Source organism: Gambusia affinis, linkage group LG19, assembly GCF_019740435.1.
Source record: "Gambusia affinis linkage group LG19, SWU_Gaff_1.0, whole genome shotgun sequence".
Taxonomy (NCBI): Eukaryota; Metazoa; Chordata; class Actinopteri; order Cyprinodontiformes; family Poeciliidae; genus Gambusia; species Gambusia affinis.
In genome coordinates this window covers 15,417,666-15,438,743 of record NC_057886.1, presented here as the reverse complement: position 1 = coordinate 15,438,743, position 21,078 = coordinate 15,417,666, and the positions used below count along the sequence as shown (strand labels likewise).

The 21,078-nt window shown below is 37.6% G+C and overlaps 1 protein-coding gene across 1 annotated transcript in view; it reads left to right on the top strand.

Annotated features, from left to right (window-relative positions):
• Positions 1-19,347, top strand: part of ngfra (nerve growth factor receptor a (TNFR superfamily, member 16)) — a 41,273-nt gene extending 21,926 nt beyond the window's left edge. The window contains exons 5-7 of the mRNA XM_044100279.1: positions 3,450-3,681; positions 6,341-6,540; positions 13,681-19,347. Coding sequence (XP_043956214.1) covers positions 3,450-3,681; positions 6,341-6,540; positions 13,681-13,733 — 485 coding nt within the window. The 3' untranslated portion in view covers positions 13,734-19,347. The remainder of the gene's footprint in view (positions 1-3,449; positions 3,682-6,340; positions 6,541-13,680) is intronic.
• Positions 19,348-21,078: the final 1,731 nt, after the last annotated feature.

Sequence of the window (21,078 nt, the reverse complement as noted above, 5' to 3'; positions counted from 1 at the left end):
TTTCAGTTGTTACCAGTGAAAAAGAGTGGAAACACTTTTAAAAACAAATAAAAAGGCTAAACCCAAACATTGATTATTAGCAGTTGCCTAAATAATGATGCTAAAATAAACTAATGGGGATCAACTATTGATCAATACTGTTAAAACAATGACGATGTTCCACCTTTAAAATCTAATTTAACTATAATTAGTTATTAGTTACATATTTTAAAATGAAGAAAAGTGAATATAAGCAACTAACTGATAACTATACAACTAATAAAACTATATAATTTGCTTTTCTATCATTCCATATCACGTAAGAACTACAAGTAAATTTGGTAGCACTGAATTTAGATTTAAATCAAGGAAAACATTTTCTGATTCTATCCAAATATGATGTTTATTTTAATTGTATAGTCGTGTTAAATCAAACTTTTAAATACTTTCAGTCAAATAAAGAAATAATTTTTATTATAATGTTGTCTAAATTCAATCTTCTCTGATCTTGCATGAATAAAATAATGAAAAGATTTTCACAAAAGTAACAAAAATGGATTTTTTGATTCATGGCGTAAAAGTATCATCAGCATAAAGTTGCTACAAATCATTTTGCTCAATTTTCTATGAAAAATTAAAATTTTGGAAAAATTACTTTAATTACTTTTTTCTTATATTCTGTCCTTTTTTATTCATTAATGGATTCTTACTTTACATTTTTCAAACGTTTTCTATATTTTTAAGCGAGGATTAAAATTCACTGTTAGTCTTTGGGCTGAAACAAACTTTCAGAAGCAGCTTTAGACAATTCAGAAGCTCTCAGTCAAACAACCTGTGAAGGACAGAGTTTGTCCAGTACAGAGGACGTTACTGCCTCATCTTCTGGTAGTTGGAGCTCATAGGTCATAGGTCAGATTGTCAGGAGGCTGTAGTGTTACATGCTTCATAGCTTCTGCAAAGCCACAGCAACACTGTGGTAATCACTGAGGAACAATTACAACCCACAGTCTGAAATGTCAATAAAAATCTAAAATTGTACCCAGAATTCATCAGAGCTGATAAGGAGAAAGTCAACTAATCCTCTGGAGAACACTGTGACTTATTCTGGATAAGCTTCAGGCTTTCCTGTGATTTCTTTGAGCTATTTCTGCACTGGAAAATAAACTTTCACAAGACAAGATGTTCCAGATTTTGTTTAATGAGGCCGTGATTAAAATCCAGAACACACACTGAACCGACAGACCTCAGGCTTCATTCAGCTGGAAATGAATTATAACTATAACATCAAAATTATATTAAAGCTGCGGTATGGAACTTTTACACGTTTTTTTTCACCATATGCACATGCAATTATATTAATCTAAAAATAATCTATACATGAGTGCAGAGGAAATTAGGTATATTAGACATATATAGCTCTGGAAAAAATTAAGAAACAATTATCAGTTTTTCTGATTTTACTTGTTATAGGTATTTGTTTGAGTAAAATGAACATTGGTCTTTTATTCGATGAGCTACTGAAAACATGTTTCTGAAATTCCAGCAAAAAATGTTGTATTTATTTGTATTTAGTGTTCATCTCATTTCAGAAAATGAGAAATGGTCAAAATAATAAAAAAGTGCAGTTTGCAAATAATGCAAAGAAAACAAGTTCATATTCGTTTAGAAACCATCATACTAATGTTTTAACTCAAGAAGAGTTCAGAAACCCATATTTGGTGGAAAAACCAGGAGGTTTTCAATGAGCTCTTCATTTTTTCCCCAAATCTGTATATATGGTGTATTTCTGCAGTTAGTACTGGGAGCTCTAGGAGAAGGCAGAGGAGCTTGACATAACAAATATGTAAAACCACTTTTCATAAACGTTAAACACTGCAGCCTTAATGACGTTATTGGATGATATAAACTGGTTATTAAAAGTTGATAATAGGCACTTTTAATTGTTCTAATAATGCTCAACAAAGCCAGAAGCGTTGCGGGCCGAGTCCCCCGGCCTTCAGCAGCCTTGAACGAAGCCCGGGGGGTCGCCACAGGGTTAATCCCGTGAGGGGTCAGAACAAAGCTAATGAGGAGCAGCCCGAGGTTCTGCTCAAGACTCCGATCCGAACCAGGCTCCACAATCTCCTTCCCCAACTGTTGGCTGAGCTCAAAGACGTTTTGGTTTTTCCCTCAATCTGCTTCTCTATTCCCCGAGAGGACAGATAATCAAGTGAACTTTTGGACCATCTCACAGGATCAGCACGTTGTTTCAGAAAAAGGTAAGCACTATGACGTTACACTGGTTGGGACTAATGTCTGCTGGTGTGGGCGGCGTGCAACACGAAGATGGGAAATTACAGAGTCATTAAAGAGGAAACAGGACAATCTATGAAGCTTGACGTCTCTGCAGGCTTTGCGATGACAGAAACCAGATCCCTTCAGTAGCAGTGATCTGCCAATATCTCTGGCCTTGGCACAGGCTTCCGCCAGAAAGATGACCTCCACATTCAGTTTTCCAAGGACCCATATGGCCTTAAGGCCATGCAACGTTCAGACATCACACAGATCAGCAAGCGATGAGAAGAAACCCGGTGTGCACGGCCCAGGCCAGGTCTGGGCTGGTGGATGTCATAAATTTGCCACCTCCTCCTTCCTGTCGGTGCTGAGAAACATTCCTTCTTCCTGCTCACAGCAACTTCTCCAGATCCCATCTGTCTATCAGAAGCAGCTGCTGCATCAGACATCTGGTTGCACACTAATCACCACCAAGTCTACAAGCTCTGTGCCAGCAAAACAAGATTTCTATCTCTTACAAACTGTGGAATAAAAATAAATATAAATATTTTATTCTGGAGGTTCAATTGCTCTCCTCTATATAAAATATGTTTCCATGTTGTGACAGTATTTTATGAGACAGATAATCTGTTGCTGTTTGAAGAAATACACCAAAAACAACCAATTAGATCTTAGCGCTGTCAATCATCCTTGTGTACGTGACAATTCAACGTACTAACTTACAGTTATCTGCCGTCATCGTTTGCTGTTATAGCATATGTGGCAAGCAGCGCATACACAAGTATGATTAACTTTGCTGAAACCTGCCTCCTGGCTCTGATTGGTTGTTTCTAGTTAACACCGCGAGAAGGCAGAGAGACTAAATTTTTTCACAGATTATCTGTCTCGTAATATGCTGTCATGACATAGTGACAGTTTCAACAAAAATGTAAAATAACTGTTTTTATAAAAGTTACTTACTGCAGCTTTAAAGCGTTTTGGGCTTTCCAGTATGGGGAACACAATGTAGAAATTTTACAATAACTGCATGAGTCACATACATTCATTGACATTTAGATAAAATTAAGAAGAGTCTTACAATAAATCAATTTTGTATCTCAGTAATATAACTCAAAAATGTAGAAAGAACTTTTCACCTTAATGAGGTTCCCAAGGCCTTGAAATTAACCCTTTCTCCTCTGTTTTCCTCCATACAGACCCAAACATGCCTACAGACTTTCCAATCACAAACAGTGAAGCGTCGAATTTTCCCGATTACCCCGACCCGGAAGGCTCGATTAGCCCGTTCCCGAGCGGAGAGACCACCACGTCCAGCGGCGGCGCTCCTCACTTTCTCGGCCGGGGCTTCAACGAAAACCTCATCCCAATTTACTGCTCAATCCTGGCTGCCGGTGTGGTCGGCCTGGTGGCATACTTCGTGTTTAAGAGGTCAGTCAAAAGCTTTTCTGAATGAAAAACTTGTTTGGATTTGGTACCTCAGGTGCTAAGCCGTTCAGTGATTAATAAACTAACAACAGTATTTTAAAGTCTGTTCTCTGAGTGGAGGGACTTTAGATCTGGTTGATGTGCTCAGTCTTCCTGGTTGTAGTCAGGACAGCAGCAGCAGCACTCTGGTTTGGTTTTCTGATTGATTTTTTAGGACCTGAGAAGACACTGTTGCAGTAATCAATGTGACTAAAGATAAACACATGGATGAGTTTTTCTAGGTCACCTGTATCAAACCAAATCCGGCCCGCCGAAGCTTTCTATGTGGCACTCTAGATTCTAGATTAAACACTAAATGTTTTTAAATATTATGTTAATCAAATCAATGGAGTTTTTATCTGTTTACTCCCAAATTATATCAATCAGTCCATCCAGTTTCTTGAGAATTATTGTGGAAATTCATGCAAAATCAACAAATCCCCGAACTTTTTTGTGCTAATATATAATTAGGAGTTTATTGCACATTTTTCCCAAAAATTGTCAAAAAACTTACTTGTACTAAACAGCTGCCTCTGCCTTAATTGATGTCAGATTATAGTCCATGATCTGTATAAAAAGTCGCATTTAGCGTCATAAATAAGTGCAAATATTTCCAAATTAGAACCACAAAGACTTTGATTTTTATTGTAAAAAAAAAAAAATCACAAAAAGTGTCACAAAATCCTGGAAGAACTAAAAAGATCTTCAATAATATTATTTCATTTTCAAGAATTCATTGATATTTTAACAGTTTGTGATCAGCTTTTATCAATACATTCTGGCACAACAGGCCCTTTAAGAGTATTCAGGATCTTGATTTGGCCCAAAATGAAAAAGAGTTTGACACCGTTGCTCTAGATCATCAGTCCTCTAATCCCAGAAACGTTCAGATGATAGAAGGCTGACTTTGTAACTGTCTTTATGTGGCTCCGATTGTTCAGGTCAGAGTCCATCACTACTCCCAGGTTGTACTGATGTTTAGCTTTAATAACTGAACCTTTGTGTTGATTCTAAATTGTTCCTCTTTAGGGTCAAAGAGGGAAAAAAACATTTACACTCAAGTGAAGAAATATTCAGTCCCGCTGTGGCTGGAGTGAATTTGATAAATTTCTTTAAACAAGCCATGATTATGTTTTCCCTCAAGGAAGAACAAACAAAACTTTATGCATTACAGTGATCACACATTGCTGAGAACACGAGGCTGCAGCTCCAATCTATCCTGACAGATACAAATTCAGGCAGACACACATTTGAAGCAAGTAAACAAGCTGATTAGATGCAATGATTGTCTGAAACATGCCAACCCAGTGAAATTTGAGTGCCACACACATCTGCTCCACATTTACTCTTCGTCATGCACAAACAAATGATAAAATGCAGCGAGTCTGACAACAGACTGACATTTGTAAGAGGTGTTAACTGTTGTGTTGCATTCAAAATGTCCTGAATTTTAAAATCGTTAATATGTGCGTTATCTCGTCGGAGGACTGGTTACATTTATTCACACATTATTTGACTGTACATTTAGTTAACACTTAAATAAAAGTGTAAAGATTGCTTAGATTGTTGTCAGTTGAGTTGGTTGATGAATTGGATGATTACTGCAGGTTTTACAGGAACTTTCCACTGAATATTAGGCAGATAAAAACACATCAGAGAGCCTCGAATGCATCCTAAATGAGTGATGTCTGAGTCAGTCTTCTAAAACTGTTACCTCAGTGACAAATATACAAGCAAAACTGCCTTGTGTGCTGCAGCAATGGAAAATGTTTTTATTTGATTGTGAAGTTGGTGCAATCAAATGGAGATGTTGCTCCTTGAAAACATGTTTGTGTTTGTGGAAATTAGGCTCTGTGTTGTTATATCCAATTATTTCCTGGCAAACAAATAGTGGCTGTCATCTTTTTTCCTCTTTTTGCCAAAATCAGTATTCAAAGCAGTGTTTTTAATCTCTTAATTAAAAGAAAATGCAGAATTATGCCTTAATAACCGTGATGTTGTATCAGCATTGAGGCTAAATGAGTATTACACTGCAAAAACACAAAAATCCTACCAAGTAATTTTGGTCTAGATTCTAAAGCAAATATCTTAGTAGACTTGAAATAAGTTTTCAGCAAGATATAAAGGCTTATTTTAATAAACTAATTCCTTAATATTGATGAAATAGAACTTGTTTTATTGGCAGATAAATTAATTTATGGGAAAATGTCTTGTTACAAATGAAATAATCTGACAATGGAACTAGAACTTTTTCATCAACATTAAGGAATTGTTTACTTAAAACAAGCCTCTATGTCTTGCTAAAAAGTTTCCTGTAACTTAGTTTTGTCTTATTTCAAGTGTACTAGGATATTTGTAGCAGGAACTAGACCAAAACTACTTGGTAAGATTTTGTTTTTACAGTGTAGACTAAGACTGAAGTTTGCAATCTGCCCATAAATGCCACGATACTGGAGGTACAGCTACTTTAAAATCCTGCAAATTGCTCAGTTATACAAAAATATAGCAAGAATCAAGTTTGTAAAGGCTGGTAAAAAAAAAATAAACATCTATGCAAATTAAAAAGACCTCAACCAAATTTCATCAAGAATTAAGTATGGTTTTGTGTTTTACTCATTCACAGGTGGAATAGCTGCAAGCAAAACAAGCAACCAGCTAATAACCGTGCGGCTACAAACAACCAGATGGTAACACCGGAGGGAGAGAAGCTGCACAGCGACAGCGGCATCTCAGTCGACACTCAGAGTCTGCAGGAGCAACAGCAGCACACACAGGCTGAAGCCCAGCCTCAGCCATCACGCTCACACACACAGGAGCAAATAGGTAAGCTTTCAGGTTTGCACCAAAACACTGCCATTAAGGAGAAAGCATTTTCAGAAACTTAGATGAAAGCCAAATAATACCATCCTGAAAATGTGCCTTTTTATGCTTTGTGGATACTATTATTAAGGTTGGAAAAGTGGTTTCTCTTTGCCTTGATACAGCATGCTGAAGTTTTTATGCTGTATTACATAGAAATAATGATCTGGAGGTTCCACTTCACTTTGTTATGTCTGACATTTCATCACAGAACCCTGGGCTCGCAGAAATAAAAAAAAAACTAATTCTGACTTTAATCTTCTGAGATCAAAAGTTGAGATTCTGAGATTAAGATTTGGAGTTTAATGTCAGAATTTAGAAAAAAAGCCATAATTCTCAGATTAACAATCTGAATTCTGAGATTAAAGTCAAAATCTCAGAACCTGAGATCAAAAGTTGGAATTCTGAGATTAAAATCTGAATTCTGAGAAAAAAGTCAAAATTCAGAGAAAGAACCCAGAATTGGAAGCTTAAGGCCAAATTTTTGAGTTTATTCTCAGAATTCAGAGAAGAAAAAAAAAAATTCTCAGATTTAAAGTTGAAATTCTGAGGATAAAAACTGAATCCTGAAACAAATTCTCAGATTAAAGTCAAAATTGTTACTTTAATCTCAGAATTCTGACTTTGATTTTCTGAGAATAAAGTATACATTTTGAGTTCAATGTCATAATTACAGAAAAAAACAGTATAATTCTCTGATTCAAAGTCAGAATTTTTAGGATAAATTAAGATTCTGAGATTAAAGTCAAAATTCCGACTTTGATCTTCTGAGATCAAAAGTCAGAATCCTGAGAAAAAGAGTCATAATACTCAGATTAAAGTGAGAATTCTGAGAATAAAACCTGAATTCTGAAAAAATTCTGACATTAAACTCAAAATTGTGACTTTAATCCCAGAATGATTTTATGTGGGTCGATTGTTAGCTTTCATTAATGTCAATTTACACCTGATTTAGCTGCCAAAGGCTGTCTGGTGATTCTGCATAAAAACATCTGTAAACTTGAGAGTCTGAGGTTCAGTAAAATAAGGGCAAAGGATGTAGAAAAGGGTTTGACATGCATCTGAAACCCTTTCAGTTTGGATCTGAATGTCAGAGATAATGCGTAGAACCAACCTCTGATCTATATCTGTCTTCTCTGGTTTATATTTTCCTCCTGGGATGTTAGGAAGTATTTTAAGGTCTGATTCGCCATCAAGCCAGACAAAATCGAAAAAGGTTTTTGTAAGATGAACTCAGTAAATGAACTCTGGCATGGAACCAACATCATGCACTTTGCTGATCTATTATAAAGCAATTTACGATGCACTCAATTTGCTTCTATTGGTGGAGTGCATTAAGAGGGATAAACACAGATGAAGTTTACAGTACGGTAGTTTGTTAGCTTTCTCTCATTTGTGCATCAGAGCTGAACACATGCATGTGAAAGCTCCTTCACTGATCAGTATCTATGTGCAAACCACACCCTGATGTTGCATTGTGCAAAATAAATGCAGCACTGCACAATTTACTGGCATGTCATTAGGGTTGTTCTGCTCCTGTATGATTCACTCCAGTGTCTTGAGTTAACACTTTGAATATCAGGAGTTGATTGAGCTCATATTTTACTGTAATTCAGCTCTGAATCCACATGTTCTGTGTTTAGTTTTATCTTCACTTATTTTTATTTTTTTTTCATGTATCATTTGGAAGATGCACCTGGTTTAAACCAGGTGTTTTTGTTAAATTGTAATTGCGCTGATCACTGGTCTTTGTATTTTTCTGGTCTTCATTTTTAGTTTTCGTCAGCTACCTTGCTTCACATTAAAGCAAATCCTGGAAACATAAAAAAACAACAACCCACCTTTCCCTAGATTTAAAAACAAACATGTACTTTTATAACTGTTTTTTGTGTCATGGCCACAAAATCAAATAAGTGCTAGCAAACATGGATGACGCATTTACTTCTGCAACAACACATAAAGAGCGAAGCCTGTCACGCTTTGTGGCTGTGAACAGAAAATGTTTTTTTCCTTCACTAAAAAGGCCTTTGGAATGGGAATTTTTCTAGTGGTGAGTTTTATTGACAACAATAAAGGACATCCTGAGTTTTTGGATTTAAGTGAAGCAAAAAAACCAAGAGGACACATGACAGTTCATAGCTGGATCAGAAGGTTACACAGACTGGCCATGAGGTGACACTTTTGTTTTTCTAGGTGGTTAAAATTAATTAGGTACAAAAACATTTATTATAGCAAATTCTAAGTTATGGTAGCATTGTTTTTTAAAATAATTTCAAAGCCATGTGAGTATTTGAAGTATCATTACATCCACTACGTATGTAGTTAAAGTTAGAGATGACAACATGTTGTTGTGAAGAGATGGCCTCACATGTCCTAGCAGTTAGGGTTATATGTTAGGGTTATGTAAACATTATATGAACAAAAGTGAGGCAATGTATAGTTTCCTAATATAAAGTATTCTGCTGATATCCAGAGGTGGACACAATACTTGGTTAATGAAAGAAAACCCCACAATGGTCACATAAATAACTTGCTTCAGGTGTTTATTTTTTTTAATTATTCTGTTGAAGCATATTTGAAAAGCAACGTCTGACTTTCATTTGTTCATTTTCACAGAATTTGCATTTATTATTATCTTTGTCAGATTCAAGTTATTTCTGTGACCATTCTGGGTTTTTCTTTCATTGACAATTTTGTCCCTGTGTGTATAAGAGTGAGATGCCAGTCAGAAGTGGAGCAAACAAATCTAAATTTTAGTTTACAGCTGTTGCTATAATATGTGTTTCCTTTACTGTGGTGGATTAAAGACAGATTAGTTTTAGTAAACCATCATTAAAGTGTTTTGTTTTAGGTTTTTCAGGCCACCTCACTGAGGACTCAAAATATGTTTTGTTTTTTGTAATTGCTATAAGAGCCATTTATCAAGATTCTTAAACAGAATTATTTTTTATCGAGACTTTTGTTCTAAAAACCTCTTTCCTTTCTTCCAATCAGGAAGAACAAAACAAAACAATAAAAGGCTTTATACTGGAGAATCAGCTTGGCGCTGCTTCACTGGCTCAATGTCTGCCTGGTTAACCCTGTCCCCTCGTTAACTTGTTGGCTCATTAGCAGGTGTTACGAGATGGGATCCAGGCCCAGTCTCTTTGGGTTTCCAAATCGGATGTAGCATCCGTGTTTAACAGGTGCTAACTGGCATTTAGCCCCACTTGTCTGTGTGAAAGTGGTTTAAAAAAAAGGTCACATAAAAAAGGCTGTGGATTCCTAATCAACCAACAGAATTCGCACTATAAATCCATTATAATCGCCGAGGGTTTCCTGTTTCCGGAAAACAAGAAAAAAAAAAAAAAAAGACATGTTTTGCTGGTGGGTAAAAGAAACGGGAGCAGTTTCATTTATCATACGTCAAGTAAGCTTTTATGAAAGGAAGTAGAGCGAGAAAAATGCCCCTCAATGTGACTGACAACTTTCAGAAAGGGGTATTCCCTGCATGAGTCACTGGTGAAGGGTGAGAGATGCTTCACGAAGGGAGCTTGGCCTCATTTCTGTCAGCTCATCAAAGAACCGTCTATCTCTGCAGCCCCTCACCCCCTTTACATCCTCGTCCCTCTCAATCATGCATATAGATGGAGTTTAAAATTTAAACAAGAGCCTCAGCCTTGTTGTCGCGCTTTACCGAGCTTCTCTGTCCTTTATTTGACCCCCTGAAAAACTAAACAAAAATAGCTTAAAAGATTTCAGTATTGACAAGGTCACTGCAAAACAAAACATTTTACCAAGTATTTTTAGTCTAGCATCTGGCGAAAATTTCTTAGTACACTAGAAATAAGAAACTCATTTGCAAGTCATTTTTTAGCAAGAAATGGAGGCTTATTTTAAGTAAATAATTCCTTAATATTGGAGTGGTAGTTTCACTGGCAGAAAAAATAACTCATGACATGGGAAAAATGACTTGTTAAAAGTGAAATAATCTACCAATGGAAACAGTACATTTTCATCAATATTAAGAAATGATGAACTTAAAACAAACACCTAAAAAGTTTCCAGTTTGATTTGTCTTATTTCAAGTGTTCCAAGATATTTGCACTAGAAACTAGACTAAATGTACTTGTTAAGATTTTGTGTTTTTACAGCGATAGAGCGAGGATTATGCTGCGTTCACACCAAATGCAATTTGAGCGTCAGATGCATCGACAGCGCGGTGCGTTTTGTGCATCTATTGATTAGCTATTTGAAGTGTTTGGAGCATTTGATGTGTGTCGACTGTGTCCAATGCTGGAGTTGGAAACTCTGCGGAGCGTCAACCAATCAGAGAGACTGGGTCTGTAGTTGGTGTCCTGCCAGGAGATGCAGGATGTGAGTTAGCAGGTCGTCACACTGGGCTCAGGTGAGACAAAAACACAGCTGATGGAAACCATCGTCAGCGCCCAGCTAGCTTGTGAAACTCCCAACACTTCTGAATTATCTAGTGAATTCAAACACGCACCCGAAGGACACATTTTATTGATTTTAGAAGATGAAATCTAGACACTCAATATTTTATCTACCACTGTTCAAAGCAACCGGGAGAGGAAAAAAAGGCAAAACCTCCAACGTGCGTTTTGCCCTTATCCGCCGTCACCGTTGTTTGTTCAAAAGAAACTGAACACAAAATGTTCAGCAAAGACATCTGAACCTCCGGACCTTTCACTGCATAATATTTTGGTGCCATGTTATCAATTTCATCCACCATTGTACACAGAGGCCGGCAACGGAAAACAACAGTTCATTCCAACAAGCGTCTAGAGCAGGGTTGGGCACTCCTGGTCCTGGAGGGCCAGTCTCCTGCAACATTTAGATGTGTCTCTACTTCAACACACCTGAGTCACATAATGAGGTCATTAGCAGGACTCTGGAGAACCTGACTGCACTTAGGAGGTGATTCAGCTGTTGGATTCAAGTGTGTTTGATCAGGGAGACATTTAAGAGTTGCAGGACACCGGCCCTCCAGGACCAGGAATGCCCAACCCTGGTCTAGAGCGATTTTGACGCGCCTCCACATAGACTTTGAATGGAAACCTGACGTGCGAAAAGTGTAAATGCAGCAGAAGTGTTAAATTTCTGAAAATTGAACTTCTTCCGGACTATTATATAAGCAAATACAAATCGACTTTTTCTAGGATCAGGAAAAATTTGTCACGATGGTAAAGTGAAAGCTTTGGAAATTGTGTTAAGATAATTTTACATAGAAGACAGAGAAAGAAGAACATTTATCTCAAGTTCACACTCACGGTTGAGTTTCAGAATCTGATATGCAAGCAGGAGCTCTCACATGTACGTAACTTTATACATTTGAAAGTTACTGTGAAGTAAAGTGTTCTCACTGCAAGATTAGTAATGCAGTTTCAGGAATACACAAGGCGTGACTCATGACTGGAGAAAAAGGTTTCTCTGTTATCAAACTGAGCTTTTAGGATCAGACTAAATGCATGGATGAGTTTCTCTAGATGTTGCTGGAACATTAGTCCTTTAACCCTGGAAATGTCCTGGTGATAAAAGACCAATTTTTTAATCGCCTTTATGTGTCTACATGTTCAGAGACACTGAGTTCATCACTACACCCAGACTTTCAGTCCTGATCACCAGTTTCCTGCTGTAAAAACATAACATAAAAACTTAAAATACCTACATTCAGTGGAATGGATATAATACACATTTCCTCCTAAAACATATTTCGTCATTTAGGCTGGTTGATTTTCCCTTTGGGAATGTAGAGTTGACTTCTAAGTTGCTATAATCAGACACAATAAACAAAACTCTGAGGCATTGTATTTAGAGTATTTTTAAAAATATTTTAAAACATGGAAACTTTTGGCTGCTCTCCTGGGAATAAATCTTTCCCACTACTCAGAACAAGTCAGAATCAGTCTTGAGCTGTTTCTGACAGAGCCTGAGGTTTTACCACGTCAGGAGGGATTAATCATTCCTCCTGCATGGCTGCAGTTTGCTCCAGAGCCTCTTCCCAGAAAACCTTTAAAGAAAGGTGTGAGGTTTCTTGATCAAAGGCAGCATCATCTGATTGATCATTTACAAAACTCGTCTTTTTTTTTATTTTTCAGCTGTGACGTTGGGATAATAGTTTTAATGTGTGGAGAAAAATAAATTCAGAAAAAAATGAGTCAATAGCAGAAAATATGACAAAATATTTATGTATTTATACAGCAATGGGATAAGGATGCACATTTCATTTAATGTTATTGCTAAAGTAATAAAAGCATGTCTAATACACATAAAAGTAATTATTTTGTACAAAAAAGAAGGTAAAACAATAGATTAATTTCAAATAAATGTCTGCAACTTTTAAAATATATATTTTAAGCCAAATATAGGCCAAATTCTGCAAGTCAGAAAAATATTGAAATGCTATTTTAAATAAGAAACGTCGAAATTGTAATTTTACATATTAGAAAATTGAAAAACCCATGTGAGAAAATAATTTTTTTCATGGATCTCATTAAATTTCACTTCATTTTCATTTTTATTTCATTCACTCAATAATAAATTTAAATAGCTTACGTAACAACTTTCTTCCTGCCTATTTAAACAGGCAGGAAGAAAGTTCTAGACTTTGGCCATCACTGGTCCGAAGGGCTGCAGATGCAGACAGGAAGCTGAAAAGTTCTGGTTTATTAATCTCAGTGCAGATATCTTGATGAAATTTGTGTTAAAGTTTCTCTTGGGTGGCTCTCTTAGAAGGATTTGACGAAACGTTAAGGATAAAATTGGTTGCGTTGCTCTTCCCTGACACAAAGATGCATTGATGAAGAAAAGAAAACACCCGGTGCACTTCAGGGCTCAGAATCGTCTCTACATTCCTGAGGCGTTTCCCTGGCTCCCCTCAATATACAACAGGTTAAGAGGTTTGTGGGAAACTGGAGCATTTGTTTCCCATCCGCATCTAGCTAATGGCTTCAGCTTAAGTGGTTCGGATGGATCCATAACACCATAGGGCCCCCTTCAGGGAAGAGTTTGTTTAGAGGAGGCAGCCTTTTGGGATTAAACCGCAATAGCACAAGTGAGAAATTTCTCTTTCGTGACATATTTCTCATTATTTCTTCTCTGCAGTGGTGAGGGTAGATGGAAGCCCCCAGCCCGACTCGCCTCCATCTGAAGTCTAAGGAAGAAGAGGAGGAGGAAGACGAATTGGCAGGGTTTGGGAACCGAAGGAAGGGGGTGCCACGCAGAGAATGTAAAAACAAGACATTGATTCATAATTCAAGTGGCCACAGGAAAACGTACACAAACCCTCCAATATGCTTGGGGCAGCTGACGGAGACTCTTCGTCCCTGCATGTGGAGTCAAACTCTGTCATATAGCGTGCCTGGACACTGAATCTATGGCAATAGCAAACAAGAACAACGACATGCAACATAGTTTTTAGGAGCTGCCAGATTAATCTCTACTTCCCTTTTAACGTCTCAGTTTTTAATCCCATGTTTATGCCTTTTTTACTATTATTTTTTTTTTTAATTGGAGGGCATTTTTCCCCTCCTGTCTGTTCTCTGTTGGCATCAGAGATACAAAAGCAGCAGGGGGGCCATGAGCAATTCCCAACTTTTCTGGAATTTCTTCCTTCCCTTTCATTTAATGACCAATGTTAATGTCATTGTTTGAGAATGGCTACAAGGATTCATCCTAGTGACTCATCTTCTGATGGGACTGCTCAGTAATTAACTCCTTTTTTGTTTTTTGAATAATTAGATGGCTCTTCCTGTGTGTAACAGACATAAACTCCCTCTCTTGCAGTGCCTCCAGGGATTGTATTTTAGCAGCTTCATGTTCATAATGTTTGTCTCATGTTTGTGTTTGTGTGGTTGTTTCATTTCAAGGCTTTAGTTACACGACCGAATCAGCAGGCTGCCTTTGCTGGAGGTGCAATGTGAGAGGAACATCTCTGGACTCAGCGCCGCTGCTGACTCACCGAGATGAGTCGTCTGAAGGGAACCGGGGTGGGGTGGGGGGGGAGATCCATTTACAGAGCCAAAAAACAAACAAGCAAACAAAAAAGAATCACGACTGCTAATTAAAGTACTTAAATGAGTTTGGGACTGGAAAAAAATCAAATCTGCAGGAGAAATCCCATCCAATCATTCTTCAGTGAAATTGGAACAGCCCTCAGAGGAAGCCGGCGCTTCCACCTCCACAAGCTCACTCCTACCGTAAAACACACAGCCTTACTTACACAAGGCTTACCTGGGAGGCGGGTAGTAATTACCTCAGGGTTTTAGCTTCATTTACCCTCTGCTTGCAACACAGTTCCTGCTGAAGCCTCAATGTGACGACATATTTTCATTTTCCAAGGCAGAATCACCCGACATTTACTGCATTTCCCAGTTGAAATCAAGCACTTAAGCACAGGCTTACATCTCAGGCCTGGTGGTATCTTTTTTATGGAATGCCCCTTTAATGTGCCCCCTTCCTGCTGCTTGAAGAGACTGTAGAAGTGAGCTTAAATACCATGTAGAGGACACATACTGTAGCCGAGCTTGACTGCATTCATTGCTTACAGTGGCACATAGATTCTCAGGAATTACCTTGTTGTTGTATGACTGAGATTAAATGAGTGTTTAGACAATTTAAATACTTTGATTTGGTTGTTTACATCCTGTTGATGCAGTGAAAATTGTTGGCTTATATTTGGGGAGTGAACCAGATTCTTGCCGGTTCAACTTGTAACAATAGTTTAAAATAATGTGTTATATAAGCACTTCGTTAATAGGAGACGGGTTATTGTTTACAAAGTTTACTAATGTTGCGTTCACGCCAAACGTATTTTGAGCATCAGGCACGTCTGGTTTACATTCAAAGCCTATGTGGATGCACATTGAGAGCGCGTAGCGGCGTGTTTCGTGCAGTTTAAAGCGTTTTGACCGTTTGACGGGCGTCCAACACAATGCAGTTGTTGGGAAATCTGAACTTTCGCCGCTCAACGTGGAGCATCAACTAATCAGAGAGACTTGGCTATGTGACATAATGGCCTGTAGTTGGTGTCCTGCCAGGAGATCCAGGCACTGATGCGGGTTAGCTGGTCGTCAAACTGGGCTCAAGTGAGATGTAAACCTCACTAATAGCGACCATAGTCAGCGCCCAGCTAGCTTGTGAAACTCACAACTCCTCTAAATTATCTGGTAAATTAAAACACGAGGACACATTCTGTAGATTTCAATAAATAAAACCCAGACAGTGTTTGGACCAGGAAAAAAAAATTCAAGAATCTCCAACGCGCGTCATGCCGTTATCAGCTGTCACCGTTTTTGGTTCAATAGAAACTAAACACAAAATGTTAATCATCTGAGCCTCCGTTATGACTGCAGAAGCTTCACTACGTAATAGTTTGGTGTCTCAATTTCACCTGCCATTGTACAAACCGACCGGCAACGGAAAACAGCAGCTCGTTACAACTCAGGTCTAGCACGATTTTGACGCGTGTCCACATAGACTTTGAATGTATCCAGATGCGGCTGACGCTCAAATCACTTTTGGCGTGAACACAGCATAAGCGTCAAGCGTCTAACTTCAAAGCTTACCCAGAGGCATTTTTGACAACCAAAGCGTGTTCAGTCAGAACGCAGCATAAGGGACAAAAGTGCATGAGCATTCGATGACGAGCTAAGATCACAGTGCCATCTAGTGGCTTGGCATGACAACTACAGCTGACTCAGTGTGTAAGCAGAAAATTTCATCATCAACATCAGAAAATACTGGCGGTTTCCAGGCAGTGGTCTTCTGTAAACGTAGCCTTGTTGTAGCCAATAAAATCTTGGTGGTTTGCAATCAATTAGCCATAATGTTTCAGACTGCAAAACGGAATGTGGCAATTAAGCTAAATCAAAAGAGCCAGCTGATGGAAAAGTAGAGCAAAAAATTTTGTTTTAAAGAAGAAAACTAATTTATTTAGCATTTTGGGAATTGCTTCACTCCAACTAACCTTTTGCTTAAATTACCTCAAAGGTTATTCCCGGTTTCCTAAATATACACAACCTCTTCACAGATGACAAACTGTCCGTCTAATCTTAGTCAAAGTTTTGTGAAAAACTATTTGCCCCTTTAAGATTTCTTCTGCTTTTGCTAACAGTTCAATTTCATTCCCAACCCTGTAGACCAAAGTAATCCCTCAAATAAAATCTGCCAGTCAAAATATAAAAAGGTCTTTTCTCTTTATGACAATCTGGAACACTTAATCTGGAATTACCCAACTGTGAGAAAAGTGTAATAACAGAAGACATCTGTGAGGGCACAAATACTTTTTCACTGAAGTTTGAGAGCGTAAAGCTCACAAAAATATTGCATTGCCCTGCCTAAACCCTGTAGCTTTAATGCATATTTATTTAACAAAGGGACAAAAATAGTAAAAGTCCCTCTGTACTGACATTATTTCCAATTTCTCTTTTTTTAAAACGAAAAATGTCTAGCTTGCTAAGTTGAACAAGTTACAGTATTGTTTACTTTGTTTACTTGTTGGTGAGGAGAGCAGGTTTCAGCTAACCTACATGTATCAGAAGAATGTGTGCCTGTCTGTAGACGTGGTATTTTTAGGTAGAAAATGTGTTTTATAGCATTCAAATATAACTTGCAGAGACATGAATGAATATTCTGATCAGATGATAGTTGTTGGATTGGCATAGATTTGTCTAGAAATAACCAGATTGCAAATGTTGGAAAAAAAAAAAATAAATCAACACATTTTGCTAGAGAGTCTCTTTCCAACAATATCCAAGAGGTATTAATTTTGTCATTTTATTCTCAGCAAGAGTGTGAATGCAGACAAAACCTTTAAGAAACCGAAAGAAGTGTTTTAGCTTGTTAGCGGCGCTTTTAGAGTTTAGTGATAGATAGGAAATGTCTTGCCGAGGGAAGAAAACAGTGAAAATGACTCATTACGTCCTGTGTGGCTCTGCATGGATCAATCACTCGGTCACAAACACCCCAAGACAATTAAACTTTCTGGTCGCCTCACTTTTGATCCATGAATCAGTGCAGTGTAATAAATGAAAGCAAACAAAGGTCTCCTGTAGTTTGCAGCTCTGTAGCAGATGTTGGTGTGAACACGTGACCACGCACACACACAAGAGTGTATGATTCACTCCTCTATTGAGAGCCAGAGTGATTCATCCTGATCCTGCATGAGGGACTGACATTAAAGCAGACTTCTCTACACTTCGTATGAGTGACCAGAAAGTTGATTTAAAGGGAAAAAAAACCAAATTTTCTTCATCTCCATCCCCCGCTGAGGTTCCATCAGCCCTCCAGCAGTGCACTCATCCTGCCTAAAGCTGACGCATTCCCCTTTCTCCAACAGATTGAGACTCTTTGTGAGAATGTACAGCCTGGGTAGAAACAGAAAAATATGCAAGACATGTTCAAGTAGTTTTCATTAGGGATGCACAATATTATCAGCATGGTATTGGTATCAGCCAATATTAGCTGCTAAATTTAATATCAGACATCAGCCAATATAAAAGGTATTGTTTGTATATGACAAATAGCCTGCAGCACAGCACAACGTCAAATTTGCACTGTTGGAGTGTTGTCGTTGTCTAACGGAGAGCAAATGAATAAATTTGACAAAAATCCTACTGCAAGTTGAAAGTGTTACATCCTTTTCAATCAATCAAATTTTATTTGTATAGCACATTTCAGCAGCAAGGCATTTCAAAGTGCTTTACATCATATCAAACACAGACAAGTGTTTGATATGATTTCAGCCTCCTTTTTAGCATTTGCATTTGGTAGCAGGCTAAATTGACAAAGATAATGTAGCATTTTAATACCACATTAGAGAAAGCCATATAGTTTCAGTAAGTAGGTATTGGAAAAAAATATCGGTATTCGTATCGGTAATCGGCCAAATGAGTTTTAGCATATCAAGCAAAAATCCAATAATGTGCATCCCTAGTTTTCATGTTTGCCTCATTTCTGTAGGTCTGAATTGTTTTTCTCCTTACATTTCCAGTTTTTTCAGAATACCACCAACTTGAAATTAACTTTTTTTTTCCCAAAGTGAGCACTTATTAGATATAATATGATTGCACTCAAAGAGTGTACCACAGTTCAAGTGCCTGTGTACAGTGTCTAACATTTGAGTTCAGATGTTTTAACTGTTACTTTAACTATGTTTTTATTTTGCATCTTTTTTCCATTTGTGTTTTTTATGTGCTTTCTTTTATATATTTTAGAACTAATGAAGGATTTTCATGAATTGAAGTCACAAACATGGAGCCTTGGAGACTCACGAAAACTGTAAAAACTTGGCACCATTATAGAGATTTACATTACAAACAGGCTGCCAATGAACACATACTGTATGTTAATATGATGTATTAGGGTCATGTAGCATTTTGAAAGCTTAAACATGTTACCAGGTACTTTCACAAGGCTGTTTGTCAACAGAAATGAGTGCTACCGTACAGATTTAATGCATGTACAGTAGTTTTATCAAGTACCTCCATTACAGAGGCATCAAGATATGTAATCTGCAGCATAGTGATGTCTGTGGGGAGGCTCACTCTGAACCTCAGATTTTATTACTTGATACAAACACATCAGGACTTGGTCCCCCCACCCCAAAAAGCTGAATGTCCTATGTAGTTGCCTACTAATGTAAAATGCATTGTGTAAATGTGAATTTCTTAGAATTGATACAAGATAGAAAAACATGCTTTAAAACTGAAAAAAAAAAAAACTGAAATGTGTGCAACAGTAATAAAACCACAATAAAAAGATTTAATTGCACCATTTGTCTCGTTTGTGTTTGTTGTTAGCGTGAGATTGTTTACGTCCAAATGCACAAATAGATCTGAGGTTTGTATTTTGTGACAGGTTGGTTTCGTCCAAGTACAGTAATTTCCTGCTACAGAACAAAAAATATTTATTTTTTAGGTTAATCGGTCAATGTAGGTATAATTGTCCTGTTTGTCCCTGTAGTTGTGGTTCCAATGACATTTCAAAAATGAATTTGCTTAATATAAACATGTCAATTTTGAAAACAAAAAGTTACGTTTTGATCATGTTTTTGGTGCTAGGATGAGGTATTTAGTTTGTTTTGCAAAATTGCAATAGAATCACTTTTTGTGCATCACACGAGTCACATGATCAACAAACGGATGTTGCCACTGGTCCAAACCATGAAGAAGAAGACGACAGGAAGTAGTTGGAAGATTCTGATTTCTTAAAGACGTATTGTGTGAAAATGTTTTATGGAAATGGAAAAACTGCAATTGCAAAATTGTGCTTTTTCTAAACAAACATTTGTGATGGACTGATGACCTATTTTAGAGTTTATCCCAAATCAGAGGTGGCGGCAGGATGTTATTGGAGGGTACGCACAAAACTATCACTGCACCAGAACCGCAGGAGCACAACCACATCTCTAACGGGCACCATGAGCGTGTCACACAAAAAAAGTACAAACCTAAACCACACAAATACAAGACACACTCGGATAATGCACATGGCCCACTAAAACAGCAGATATATATATATATATAATTTTTTTTTTTTTTACAAATTATGCTAAATATAAAGACATGAAAGCAAAGCCAAGGGAGGAGGATGGAGGCTCCTAGGTTCAGGTGGTGTATCTGAGTCGTCCAGAGGAGGAGAAGGTGAAGCAACAATGTTTGCTTCATTTCTAGTCTTTTGGCAAAAGCTTTGACTAGATTTAACTGTTTAACCCACAGTCTTAGTGCAATGCTCTGGAAGAGTGCAGCAGATGTCACAGTCAGCCAACTGGGTGACCTGTCAGCTCTTCAGTTCACAAAACCACAAAAGAAGCTCATAATCCAGCGAACTGCCAAAACCGCTCACACGATAAAAAGGTCAGGCAGGATCCAAATGACTGCTTTTGGAACTACAGAAGGTTTCAAACTCCGCTCATTCATTTTTAGCTTACAGAAAAAGTGCCAAGCCGCCAAATAAACAAAAGTAAACTGACCAATAACTTTTAAGCTTTGGCGTCACCTTTACAGATGTGCACTACGTACAAGATGTTTGGACATTATTATTATTATAATATTATAAGATATTATTAATCCATAAATTCAAAAGAGGATTGGATAATAAAAAAATCCCAAAACTATCCTTTTCTTTTTTTGCCCCAAATGACGTCTGCGTGTGCTTTCGCAGCATATTTGAAGTAAAGTATTGGTAAGGTGCTGCTAGTTATATCCAACTGGGTAACTAATCCTCTGCAAGCCTTACCACCACTTTATAAATAGAAACCTGTCTGTTTGTCTCACTGGAAGATTCCCAGCTGTTTCTGCTCATCAACCACTGCACATCATTGAACAGTGAGAGACAATATTTGCAGATGGAAAATATTTCATACAGTTGTCAAACTTTCTAGGAGACAATGTCCCAGGACATTCACTCCAAGGTCAGATGGAGGAATGCTCAGAGAAACTGCACGCTAAAAATAAACATGGCTTGTTTAGAATGGTTTCCATGAGAAAATATGGAAGCATG